This window comes from Cataglyphis hispanica, chromosome 1 (assembly GCF_021464435.1).
Source record: "Cataglyphis hispanica isolate Lineage 1 chromosome 1, ULB_Chis1_1.0, whole genome shotgun sequence".
Lineage (NCBI taxonomy): Eukaryota > Metazoa > Arthropoda > Insecta > Hymenoptera > Formicidae > Cataglyphis > Cataglyphis hispanica.
In genome coordinates, this window is record NC_065954.1 from 4510367 (window position 1) to 4524562 (window position 14196).

At 32.1% G+C, this 14196-nt stretch overlaps 1 protein-coding gene across 7 annotated transcripts in view; it reads right to left on the reverse strand.

Moving 5' to 3' along the window:
• The window catches only part of LOC126859345 (uncharacterized), a 35880-nt gene that overhangs the window by 3214 nt on the left and 18470 nt on the right, over positions 1 to 14196 (reverse strand). For 5 of the 7 annotated variants that reach the window (XM_050610515.1, XM_050610558.1, XM_050610507.1 and 2 more), the window contains 7 exons: positions 13732 to 13883; positions 8478 to 8694; positions 7480 to 7641; positions 6876 to 7073; positions 6264 to 6373; positions 4756 to 5108; positions 4381 to 4629 (listed from right to left, as the gene is read on the reverse strand). In XM_050610515.1, the coding sequence (XP_050466472.1) occupies positions 4381 to 4629; positions 4756 to 5108; positions 6264 to 6373; positions 6876 to 7073; positions 7480 to 7641; positions 8478 to 8694; positions 13732 to 13883 (1441 nt within the window). The remainder of the gene's footprint in view (positions 1 to 4380; positions 4630 to 4755; positions 5109 to 6263; positions 6374 to 6875; positions 7074 to 7479; positions 7642 to 8477; positions 8695 to 13731; positions 13884 to 14196) is intronic. The other 2 variants (XM_050610536.1, XM_050610547.1) reach the window with 2 other exon arrangements.

Below are 14196 nucleotides of genomic sequence, written 5' to 3' on the forward strand. Positions count from 1 at the left end.
TTCGGCTAAGTAAAGTTCTCTGACAGCTGATTCTTAATAAATTAATTTTTTTTTCTCAATCCTAAGCAGTCTAGTATTATAATATTTGCATTACTTAACTCAAAATGCAAAGACGAACGCCAAGAATTATGGCATAAGCATGCATGAGTAAGATTTTCAGGTTAAATGAAACTCTTTTGAAACCTAACTCATGGTAATGTATTCTTCCTTCTATCGCCTTAGAGATCTTAAGAAGTGCCACGACATCTACACTTTTGATACAACGCTTTTATAAAACGCTGGAACAACGGCTAGGAATCTTTAATCGTGTAGAGTGTAGACCCATGCATGAGTAAGAATTTCGAGTTAAACGGGGTCTTCTCAAACCCTCATTGTTGGCAAATTATATTTTTTTCTATCGTAAAGGATTTTAAAAGGTGTGACGCACAACACAGTACTTGTCCTTTAGTATAAAACGTAAGGATGATCGTCAGGAACTTTTAATTATATATACGCATACACGAGCAAAAAATTTCAGTAATTTTATATGCTTGGTGCATATTTTTTACTATCTTTTAGAGAAAGATTATTTAATGTCGTTTTAATTTAACATCTAATTGTTTCCTTCACATTTTTCTATATATTTGTACATTAACAACTAACAGAAAAAGATTTTCGATTCTTTTATAACTTTTCTTATTTTACATAGACATATATATTATTAATATTAATTTATATTAAATTATAAAAATATATTTATATGCATTATATTTTATAATAGTATCAAATGGATCACTGTCTTGGAGATAAACCAACTTAATTTCACAAGGATATAAAATAATAAATTATATTCTTACTCTAAGATTGCTCCATCATCATCCGAGGCTTTCCTATGTCTCTTTTTTTCACTCTTTTTTCACTGCTCTTTTTCTGCTTCCTCGTGGTATTCACTCGCGAAAATATTTTTAATTACGATCTTGCTCGCAGAACATGACGCAGATCGGGCGACACTTTATACGGCACTTCCGACATGTTAATTGCACGCGACGCGTTTTTTTTATTTATTATATTACGTCGAGAGAACAACGCGAATAAAAACTACGATCTGTGCTCGACACTCGAAATTCGTGCAACCAGATTAACGCGATGCTCGCAACCTTTATTGTTAACAAATAGTATATATGCTCTTGTTTTAAATCGACTACTATCTTGTATTAAAACATAAATGCACAACGTACGAGTTTATGAATTAAAGATAAATGTCCGCGAGAATGTGAAATAAAAATATATTCTCACTCTGTTGACTGCTCGCGCGATCGATAAAATAAATCACGTACGCATTTCAACAAATAACCGATATATATATACATATATATATATATATATATATATATATATATATATATATACATATAAGCATCAAAAAAGCTTTAATATTCGATTGATAAAAAGTTTCAATCAATTAAACGTATACTTGTTTGTAGAGCGCGTGTAGTAATTAAACGCCGCTTGATTCGGAGTCAATACATTTTGTCCTCAGAATATTTCGTTAATGAATAATGAATTGTAATAATGGTAACTTTATCCTAATATTCCCATATTATACGAGTTGAATTAATAGCTAATTAAGACGAAGATCGTTAGAAAATAGAGGAGTAAATGCGATGAAATACGAAGCGACTACCTCGCGTGCTATCTACCTCGAGTATCGCCGCCCGAATGATAACAAGGCCACGAAACGTAAACAATAACGCGCTATACGCCGTGAGAAACAAAGACCAAATACCGTGTAGTAAGCAATATTCATTGTCGCCACGAAATATTTAACGCACTACGAGATATAAATATACGCGAAATATACTATTCCTTAAATTTCAAATTAATTATTAATTAACGGTTATATATTACAACTTTTAATTACTTTGTTCGCTTAATCTTGCGATTTGTGTATTATCGAGCGTTCGCACAATTCAAAAATGATTATCAAAATTATTTTTTATATTTTAATCTTCGAAAAATTCAATAAGAGATATATATTTGAATCTAAATATATTTTTAAAAATAATTATTGTCAGAAAATTTTTCGCGATTAAACCATAATTTATAATTTCCGTCCTTCACTTCGATATTTATTTCAAGTTAATATATCGCGAGAAATACATGCTTTGAAAGAGATAAATAACTGTATAGGGTACGCTTACGAGTCGTCAATCGCGAGAGTTAATTAATTGCCAAGAGCTGTTAATCTCTAATTGTTATTTAAAAGGGCAACGATCGTATTTGACATGACGTGATACTTCACCTATTTTAAAGGGTTAACGATGATACACGAGCATTTTTCGTTGTGTAATTAATCTACGAGCCAACAAATAATAAATTAGATTAAAAATAATATATTATTAATTATAATTACTAATAATATATTATATAAATTAAGTTATAAATTGTTCATTCTATTTGTAATATATTTATTTTTAATATATTTAAGCAGATATCGAAGTAAAAAAAGATAGAATTTACAAATTGTTTAACTGCGAAGATTTATTCGACGCTAAATATTCCTTTAAATATGTTTAGATTTTCAAATGTATCTTGTTAAATAGAGGAAAAATACGAGGAAATCTTAAAATGTATAGATGATATGAAAACGGAGTGACTCATGTTGCTGCGTACTTGCTGCTCGAATAGTAATAAGATTATGGAATGTAAACAATAGCACGCTATATGCCGTGAGAAACAAAGGATACAAATATTGTATACGTATACGTACATACGTGTTGTGGTATTTACGCGTCTGCCTTGTTACATTCGTAAACGAATTAACTCAGTTCGCATAATATCATGCGGTATCGAGATAATGTTACCGTCATATCAAAATTCATTAGTTATTAATATCTTCGATCATTAACAAAATATTTTGTAAGTACAGAATGTGTGTCGAATCAAATGGAATTTAATTTATACACGATGCACGATATAAAGTAAATAAATGGAAATAAAATTCGCCAATCGTATAGCAGAACTTTGGCATTTATACATTAATGTTAAAATGCATAGGTATTTTATGTGGTTTATTCGATCAAAATCCATTGCGCGAGTCAGAAAAACAAAAACATTTTCAGATATTGCGATTTTTCTACAAATGTTTATCTTTAATTTTCATTTATATATATTTTCTTTAACACTTAAATTTTAATATAGGAATCATTTTAATACAAGAGCAGTATATTAATCTTATTCAATAAGATTATTGCGATGTGTCAATTTGGTCGCGCGATTTTCGGATGTCCAACTTCGTGAATCATAACATTGTAAAAACATAATTTTTATGTTGCTTCTTGGTCGTGATATAATAATAGATAAAATACGATATATACGATTAATATCAGAAATATCATATAAAGTGCCGCGCAATCGTCGTCTTATGCTGATTAGTGCGGGCGTGATCGTAATTAATAGTGTTTTCGCGAGTGAGTGTAAGTGTCATGAAAGAGCAGCAAAGGATAAGTAAGAGAAGAGAAGGAGATTTAGGAAACTGTCAGGCGACGGCGGAACAACCGCAAGGTGAGCAATTTATAACTTACTTAATTTATTATTTGTTACTCGTGAAATTAATTAATCGTTTATTTCCGCGATAATAATAAATTCGCGTATATATATATATATATATATATATATATATATATATATATATATAAAAGTTTTTTTTTCACAGGTGATTGTCGATAAATAAATATATAGAAACGTTAAGAAAATAATTAACATTTTCAATGACAAATTAAATGACTTTTCTAAAAGACGACAAAAAATATACATCAAGCATATAAAATTATCAAAAATTTTCGCTCATATAAAACATGATTAAAAATCTTTCTGCAGTTTATATCAAAAAGGTAAATATATACATGGCATTCTTTAAGATCTGTTAGATAAAAAAAAATAAATAATTTGCCAAACCTCGGAGTTCCAAAGAGTTCCGTTTAGGTGAAATATATACGCGTTTAAATGTGTTCTTAAAAATTAGTGACCATCGTTTTTACATTTTATATACAAATATTTGTTAGAAACTTTTATTTTACATTTATAGAAAATTTGAGAACTTTGCAATTTTTATTGTAATTTTATCATTTTTTATTTAGATAACTATTTCTATAGACTTGTTTCGTAATAGTAAATTTTAAATTTTTGCTCCAAAGATGTTTCAAATTTCAATTGTTATAATTGTTATATTGTATACAAAATTTATAAATAAAATAACGTTTACACATAAAAATAGACTATTTAAAATATAAATTACTTAAAGCAACAATTATAAATATCATCTATAAATAAACTGAAAAAATGTGATTGAATTTTAAACCGTTTTTAAATTTTAGTAATAAATAGAAATAAATATCTTACCACCGAAATCGTTATCACTGGATTCTATAAAGTACTGCTTTTTAACGATGGACTTCTCAGTGACTGGCGGAGCGATCATGGCAAAATGTGCCAAAATTTGTGAATCAACCATTGTTTTCATCGAAGCTTCGCTGGCAGCTAGGGCAGACTTCGCCATTTGCAGTAAGATTTCATAATTTATTGTAGTCTCGGAAGCAATGACTAATTCCAGAAATGGATCTTCAATAGCTGCTTCGAGCGCTTTTGTTTCTATATATTTAATATTTATTATTTAATTCCTTTACACGTTCGCACACACACACAATTATAAAATTTGCAGACTTCAAATATAGTTATAAATTATTAAAATCAATAAAAAATTTTATTTGTACTTACGATTTTTTACGGTATTTTTTAAATTCATCGCTTTTACATCCTTCACAGGATTAGTAGAATTGTCGATTAAATCCGTAAGACCTGATAATTTAGTTGGCTCCTTAATGGGCTGTTTATGTGATTCAACACTCGTCACTGTTTGCGGATTATTCTGGGTCGTTTTCATCTGGTCGTTGAGAATGGCTTTCTGTTGTGTCGTTTTTGTCTGTTTCGCATCGATATTGGTGGGTATACCTTCTGTCGCCGCGGATAAGTCAAAGTCATGTGCAAAGGCCATTACGTCCAAAGCTGCGGTTAACGCATCACCAAAACCTGCAGTAACTGCCGACACTTGCGGTTGGCCAGCATTGGGACTATAATACACGTGAAATTATTGCACGGCCACAATGTTCCATGAACGGATTGATATATCATGAAAATCGATTGTCACATATAAATATATTTTATTCAAAAAAAACAACAAATTTATTATCAAAAAAATCATTACAATAAACAATACTTATTATAATATTAATTTATATATATATATATATATATATATATATATATATATACATATATATTATATATTATATTATATATATAATTTTTAAAACAAAAATTTATTGATACAAAATGAATTGAATTAACAATAAAATCATATTTGAGTGGTATAGATATACGCGCGAGCGGAAGTCGTATTCAATTTGTGAGGTAATATAAGATATTTTCACAGAATATTACCGACATGACCGACATGTTTCGAGGAACTGATTCTTTGTTATTGAATAGAGATATACGATCTATTCATCTTACATCCTGCTACATAAGTATTATGTAACGCATCGCGCGCGTCGAGCTTCATAAATATGTAATAGAATCGAGATACGGTCACGTTCGTACCGCGTTGTTACGCGTTCGTTACGTGGAAGCATAGAACTAATCCATGAAGGACTCCGTTGTTTCTAAACGCCGCCGGCGTTAACTATGTCCGGATTGTACATGACATGCTCGACGGAATTACGAGGTGATAAAAAGTATCGCGTCTGAATACACCGTCTCTCTGACAGAGTGACTCATCCGGCGCAAGGGCGATCATAAATCTATGTATGCGTTACGAGTTGCAAACAGTTGTGAGACAGAATATCAGTCAGTAATTAAAACAGATTTACTATTCTTGTCGTATATATGGATTTACAATAATTAAATAATTATTATAAAAAAGTAACAAATAAATTATAATAAAAGAAAATCAGAGTCGAAAAAAAAATGTATTATTTAAAAATTTTTATCTAATTATAATATAAAATAATATAAACAAGTACAATCAGTATAATTATTATGATAAGCATGTATGTTATAATTTAATTAATAATTTTAGTAAAATTGAAGCATATGTATATGAGAAACTCGAAAGAATAAAACAACGTAAATATTTTTAAATAAAAAAATATAATATTATAGAATATGGATAACTCTAGAGAGAAATGTGAAAAAGATATGATGAGATGCAATGAAAGTATCATTACCTGACTCGTACAGGAGTGGAGAAGGATTCGCGTCCCCACATTATATGTCGAAGCTCCTCGCCAGTCAGTCCTCGTTTTCTCAGCTCGTTTATCGTGACTTTTCCGACTCGCTGCAAAAGTGCGATGAAGCGAAAAAATAAAATTAAAACGACTTGTCATATATAACAATGCAGATTATTCATGTTGCTTTTATAGACAAAAATTGATACTTAAAAAATAATTTTAATAGTCATGCCATTTCATAGAAACGATGTTTAATTTCTTCAAATAATGCTAGAGATATTTAAATCGTATCAATGATAATTTTCTATTCGTTTGTCGATATATTAAAGAAAACATATAATTTGGTGAATTATTAAAACCATTAATTTTTAACCCATTTTAGGATAAATATTTCGCGTAGTTATTCTATTATAACAAAATTTATTACATCGTAGCAAAATTCGATGCGTGCATTTTACGAGAGTCGATACCAGAACCTATATCAGTTGAATGGGATGGCGATAAATAAATTCTGACGCTTGATACACGAATATGGAATAAATCATGTATACGCATTGCCGGCGCGCATATATACAAAAAAAAAAGAACAAATATAAGTAAATAAATCACCTTCCAATTAGCTACAGCGCCCTTACGCTGTTTCGCTTTAGTCTTTGATTTGCTTTTAATAACGAGCACGCCTCTCTGCTCCGATGCGGGATTGTTAGGATCGTCGCCGGGTCCTAGCTTGATACTGTATTCTTGCAGATAATTATGAGCATCTTTTTGCGATACGGCGCGTTCCAAGGACACCACGATTTTTGCCCACTTAATGTAGAAAAAAAAAATTTATTTATGTAATCTGTATGTTCGTATCATCATAGTTAAGTAGATCATTTTTATTAGTTTTATTTATTTATTTAAGTAGATCATGTTTATTATTAAACAATTTTTACAAAAGTTAACAATAAAATCCAAAAAATTCAATTTTTATTTTATTTTATTATTTTTATCAATTGATACGACACAGTGTATATTTCCTTTAAATTTAATATTTAATATTAATAATTTGTTTTTAATGTGATACTCGAAAATTTGCATCATATTGGAAAATTATTTTTAAACTATCTAAGACAGTACTATCTTAAGGAAGCTATCTTAAGAAAATCCGGAAACACAAACATTTTTCGTAAATACTAAATTTTTTAAAAATGTGAAATATTTTAATACAAACCTGCTTGACGAATTCCTTTTCGCTTTGCTCGATAACGTGTGCGTATGTATTGCCCATCATGGCAATCAACATGTTGAGCAATAAAATGGGCACAAGTACCATAAAAATCGCGAAGACGGTCTTGCTCAAATTAGGATAGATCGTGTTATTCAAGTCCGCATACTGCAATACACGCGAGTATAAATACAATGGGATAAATATAACGGCGGTAAATTGTCGCGCGTAAATATCGTGAGGCAATTATAGGTATACACGCTAATAAATAAGCGATCAATGTTCAATATTGCATGCCCGCAGCGACATAGAATTTTCAAACGGAAACTCATATTCTTCCTACTTCGTGCCTCCTCTCCGATCTCACCTCTTCCCTTGTATCATTCTCTTTTTGATTCAATGCAGCGAGTTAATCGTTATACGAACTGCAAAACCGAGCAATGATTTTTATTGGACAGGCGTATTTTGCACATCCGTTGTCCATTTGTGCGGACGCGCGCGACCGGCGTGCTAAATCTTTAATTTTGTCAGGAAACCATATTGTAGTGCATTTTGTGCGACATGGAATTGTCTGTGATTGAAATTCAAGATTCATGGCTTCATGGCCTGACACGCCATTGACTGCAAAAATATTTGAAATAATATAAACGCGCGCACGCGTGACATTTAATTGCAATTCTGACGTAAAACGATTAAATTAATGTCCTTACGTAATCCTTTAAAATCCCTGAAATTTATTTGAATCACAAGAACGAATTAGATGATGAATATTCATAACGCAGGAAGCGGTCAAAAAAATATCTTGCAAATGTTGACACATTAGACAAATATTATATTATATATCAGAGTGCACAGACTAAAAAAAAAAAGGGAAAAAAACGAGAGAATGTATGTATATATGTGCGTGTACGCGTGCAAGATAAAGGTTCACGGTAAAAAGTGATATGTCAATAAAGTGATAATCTATGGCAAAGCTTACATAGCTTATAATATTATTACGTTACGTTATAATCGCCAAGGGTTATCTGAAATAACGCCATCCAGGTCGAAGGATAAGAATGATAGAGAGATGATTTCACGCCTGGAAACCCCTTGTAGAGAAAATAAAACGATTGCGAGAATCCGAAGAGCACGATCGTGTAGATTATACCGAAAGTCAGCATATCACCGGTTATCATGCTGTACACCATTGTGACGAATGGGCCGGTCAATCGAATTGCTCTGGAGAAAAAGGAAAATAAATCACATATAATACATATAATAAATAAAAATATAAATCTTTAAATTATAAAAATATATGATGCCTATATACAAAAGCTTTCTTTTTTTACAAGAAGAAATTGATATTCAAAAAGATGATCAAGTGACAAAAACAAAATTTGAAGCTTTATTTTATTTCATATACATATACGCACACACATATATATATATATTCTAGTTTATCTTGCCTTTAATTATGTAATCCATATATTAGCGGTACCAACAAAATTATCATTATTAAGTGAATGAGATGTCGCGTTTCATTCAGTAGTATTCACACATCAAAGTCCGGAGTAAATCAATCTATTAACGTCATTGATATTGATTTCACTCGCGTGACACAAATACGCATAATATTATGCATACAAAATCCGTCGTAAAACATTTGCCGATATGATGCATATGTGCATATGGAATGCATTATAATTGCATCTCTCTAATCCGCCGAAATAATATGCTTTTTAGCTCGCACCCATCAGTCGTCAAAGCCAAATTAAAATAGCGGAAACAAATTGATGTATATCTTTTTTGTGGTACACGTAATTAATATATTTAATTCCGAGTAGTACAATATTGTTCAAGGTTACTGTTTCAAACTCGATTTCTTTGTAATTTTATTTGGAAATAATAATTTATCATCCGTTTTATATCATTGCATTTCTCGTAAATATCTTTGTGTTGTGATATCGTTTTACAACAAAGATATTATTTGATTTATCAATATTAAATTACACTTACATAAATGGCGTTTGATAACAAAATATTCGATTAATAAGTTAAAAAGTGCATAGTTTTGAACACTTGATATTGAAATTCAGTGTACCGCATGTTATCGCATTTCCAGTAACCACGATAACACGAATAGGTCAGGCACGAATAGTGCTTGTGCAGCTATTTGGCATGCATATATAAACCACTCTTCTTACATGCAGCTTAAATTTATAACGTAGTAAAATAATTAAATGCTAATAATTCTACCTAGCTGAGAAAGTTAAATATATCATTGATTAACTCTTAAAGCAATCGATAAAATCTCTTAGGGAAATATTCCTATTTCTACAAAATGTTGAATGAGTCACACAGATATATAGAGAAAAAGTGAATTATGATCATTAATTTATGATTTTTAACTATTAAAAGCTGTTAAAATATCTTTATATTGTAAAGCACGAATAATTAAAATTATTCTCATATCTTAAACGTGCACAAATGAATTTCGATAACGATGCTATAAAAATGACATAACTAAATTGAAAAAGAGAAAATTCATTACAATAGCATGTAGAGCGTTTTAAATGTTTAAAAGAATTTTTTCTTTTTTATCAATATCGCTATGCTCAAAGTGAGAGGAAATTTCATTTTAAGTTACCGCATTACTGATTGCGTTAACTTTATAATACCAGCGTAAGTAAGTTACGACACTTTTGTTATCGCAAAGTTGGAATCGCGACTACTAATATAAAGCAGACTTCGAATGAAGTATTAATGTATTACACTCGTCGACATTGAAGCAATTTATATGGAGAAATTTACTTTAGCATATAATCAATATCGTTCATCAATATAATATTAAGAATTTTCACATATCTTATTCATAATTATGAATTTATTATACACAATTTTTTAATAATTAATAATTATATTTTAAAATTATAAAAAATGTAATTCACAAATATTTTAATTTTGGCAAATATATATATGTATATATATATATATATATATATATATATATATATATATATATATATATATAGTAAAGATTATAGTTTATATAAATTATTTTTTTTTTTGCCAACTATTATTGAATATATTGCTGAATCCTGTTCATTCTTTTTCGCCTGTCAATTTTTTACATTTTGAAGACAATACATATATTATTATAGCTAACAGTAAACAAAATCAAAGTACGCATCGGTATCAAAATCAAAACAATACGTAATCCGAGATTAGCGGTTTCGGATGTATCATATGTGAGTATAAAGGGGACGCGAGCCGGAATTGCGGATCGGAATCGGCAGGACGAGTGATTAAAATCGATGCCGTCACCATCGGTACAAGAGAAGGGAAACAAAAGCTTTTTAATCCCGGCGCCGTATCCGCGCGCGTCGACGGGCCGACAAATTTTTCAGATTCGTCATTCGGCCGGGATTAAGATTGAAGAGACTCGCGTGGCTTCGTGAAAACGAACGAACGAATGTACGAACGAAACCAACAGCGTGATCGACGAATAACAGCGGAAAAGAGAGCATCGATCGAGTTTCCATTAACTCCGACGACGACGTTGTCGTCGTTCGATTCTACCCTCTTTCGTTAATCGATGGCTGACCTTATCTTGTCAAGGGTTACCGGCGCCCATAAATCTTCAGTCTTTTTCACGGAGTAAGTTCAAGGGAGGGTACAGCCGCGATAGAAAAGACACTATGGAGCCTCCGATATAACTCGTCTAGGGTTTATAGCGAGAACAGTATAAGCGATGCAACTTGGATGAGGGATATAACGTCGTTGTGTTCCGGGTATCGTGTATATGTTGTCCCGAGAAAATCAATAGGGACGCCGACTTCCGCTTGCAAACAAGTTTCCGCTATGCGAGTCTTCCTCCGCTATACTTTCAACAAAGTTCCAGAAACAGACGCTTTCTTCCTTTCTTTTTACCCCCTCGTGCAACTGCTCGGATAATTATACCGGATTAATACCAGATGAGCCATCATATCCGTCTTGCGATGATGGATTAAAACTAAGAATTTCGCGATTATTGTTGCTGTAATCAATATCCGAATCATGAGAAAAAGTTTGAAAAATTAGCTTTATAATTTAAAATATTACTCAGAAAGCGTTGTATCCCATTTTTTTCCGAGTAATATTGTGAGAAAATATTACGATTTCATTCTCAATGTAATTTAATTTTTTCAATATAGTCGCAAGCCCCGATAATGTAGCTTAAGAGAGCTAACTATATTACCAGTTTCTGCACATATAAAAAAATAGAGTATAATATATTTTATTTATTGAAAGCGGTATAAGAACCGTAACATTCTCCCACGCGTAATTACTGTCCATCAGGATCCTCTTTAGAGGATCCCAGTCGCCACTTTGTTTAAGTATACGTGCAGTAATTCCTCAAAGGCTGCCGCGTATTCGGTGCCACGATGTTTCTTGTCCTCCATCACGGCTGTCGTTCGCTTGGCAATAAGCCACAGTCACGCCTTAGATTAATTTCGCACAAAATTTAACGGGAGTCTGCTACAACCGCCTCTAAAGTTACGGCCTAAGTGCTTTACGATGTACCATTTACGACGGGCCTCCATTTTACGTTTGTTTAAATTCAATATACACTCTTTGCGCCTGTACAAGTTTCGTGAACTTCTCTGTATACCTTATAGCCAGCTCTTAAGCACGTTATATCTTGGGCACAGCTGGAGGGCATCCAAGAAAGGGGGCACACAAGAACCTATATAATGCTCTCTGAGCATTGATACTTCACGCGCTTAGATATTTATTTTAGGCCTCAATTCTGAGAAACGAAGGTAAATCTGATAGAGCTTTATTTAAATTTCTATATTTCTCTAAATATATAAATATTACGATAACACGCGTGATAGTAATTAATAAATAGTTAAAAATTACTAATAATAATAATTAATATTTTGACTTGTATAAAAAAAAATCTGAAATAAAGTATCACTTATAATTCCTTCGCTAAAAATTTCAAAATTAAAAGAGATAAATATTTTTACAACAATCCATACGCGAGATCTGAAAAAAAAAAAACGATTGACATTTATCTGATACTCCACGTGTATGCATCGAAATATGACATCTTAGTGATATGTTTACGTGCGCAGTCGGATTGCGGTGGAACAAACCGAAAAGTTTGTCGAAAGGAGCAGCTGCAATCCGGCCACTTTCAATGTCGATCACGTAGCTTTGATATCACGTATTAGGAACGTATAAGCACAATGCGAATGCACGTCTCCTCGCCTCTCAATAAACGATTTGTCCCATCTTTCGCGGAAGTACATCCGACAGGAGGTACGTCGACATTCGTCAAAGTGTCGTTAAGTAAGAAAATGTTTGTGAGAACCGTGTTGTTCACGTAACAAACCAAACGAGGCGAATTCACGATTTATTAAAGTTCTTTTCCCATTCTTTCGTAACGGGAAATTTCATCTGCAGAATGATTTTCTATAATGAGTTATAGTGATTTGCGGTGAAATATTTACGTGATACGTAAAAAGAAATCGATGTATGTCGAGTCAAATGTAGGGAATTTATAATGACATACAGAGTGTAGTAGTATTTAAGAGAGAATAATTATAATATAATAGGAAACAATATATAACGATAAAATTTTTTATCGGGCATTAAAAATTCCGCAAGCTTTTCCTGAAAAATGGAACATTTCCACAAATCGGATTATCGTATATTTAATGCATGCTAATAATACCAAACATTTCTCTTTAAAATAACTTGCATGGAGAGAGTAAATGCATCCTTTTATAAAAATAGAAATATTTTTTTTCAACTCTGCCCTTAATATTCCGTTATGTTTCCCTCGCTAATCTACCATATTTAACCGGCATCCCTTTTTACGGATAATGTAAAAATAACCAATCACGATTATTTTTTACGCTACGTACGCTACGCACACAATTCTCTAGATAAAAATATATTAAATTATATACAAGCAGGACGTTAAATTATACATCGGTCGCGTTACAAAAGAAAAAGATCTACTCGCTATTCAGTCCGGTAAATTGGCAAAGCGATATATACATGTGGTTGCAAACACGTCACCGGATTACACGTGACGGTTGTCAGCTGCTAAAATGATGTGTAAAACAAACGCGATGACAGAGATGTAACGGGTGTGTCCTGGTCGCAGGACCAATAAATTGCAAGCACTTTAATTTCGCAGTGACACCTCCTCTGCCATTTCTTCCTCCCCTTCCCTCTTCCTTGATCCCTTCCTTTCTGCGTGTTTCTTGCATTATTACTTACCCGGCGAAAAACATGAGAAGAAACCACGAGCCAGGTACGGCGAACGTCAGTATCGCATCCTCCGCGTGCCGATTTCCGGCGATACGACATGGAATGCACGCGAGAATGAGTAGATTGCTGATCACGAATATCAACTTGGCCGGTTCGTGGCTCTGAAATGCAAATGCGCGCAGGAACGTTAGTGCAGCCGCATGCACTCTTGCAACGTTTCAGGAACGTCCGCAGAGGAATCGATATTTTCGTGTAAGTTCGATACCTCCCTATGATTTGACTGCATCGATGATAACGCCTAGAGCAAAATTTGCTCAATATGCAAAAGGAAAATATTTCATCTTTGACTTTTATTATATTATGTGTACAAACATTCTACATTTTCTTTTCTGCTTCTCTTGTTTAGTTTTACACCAATCGGAAATGTCATAAATTCTTTTGAAAAGGTATAAAATAAATAAATGTTTAATATTT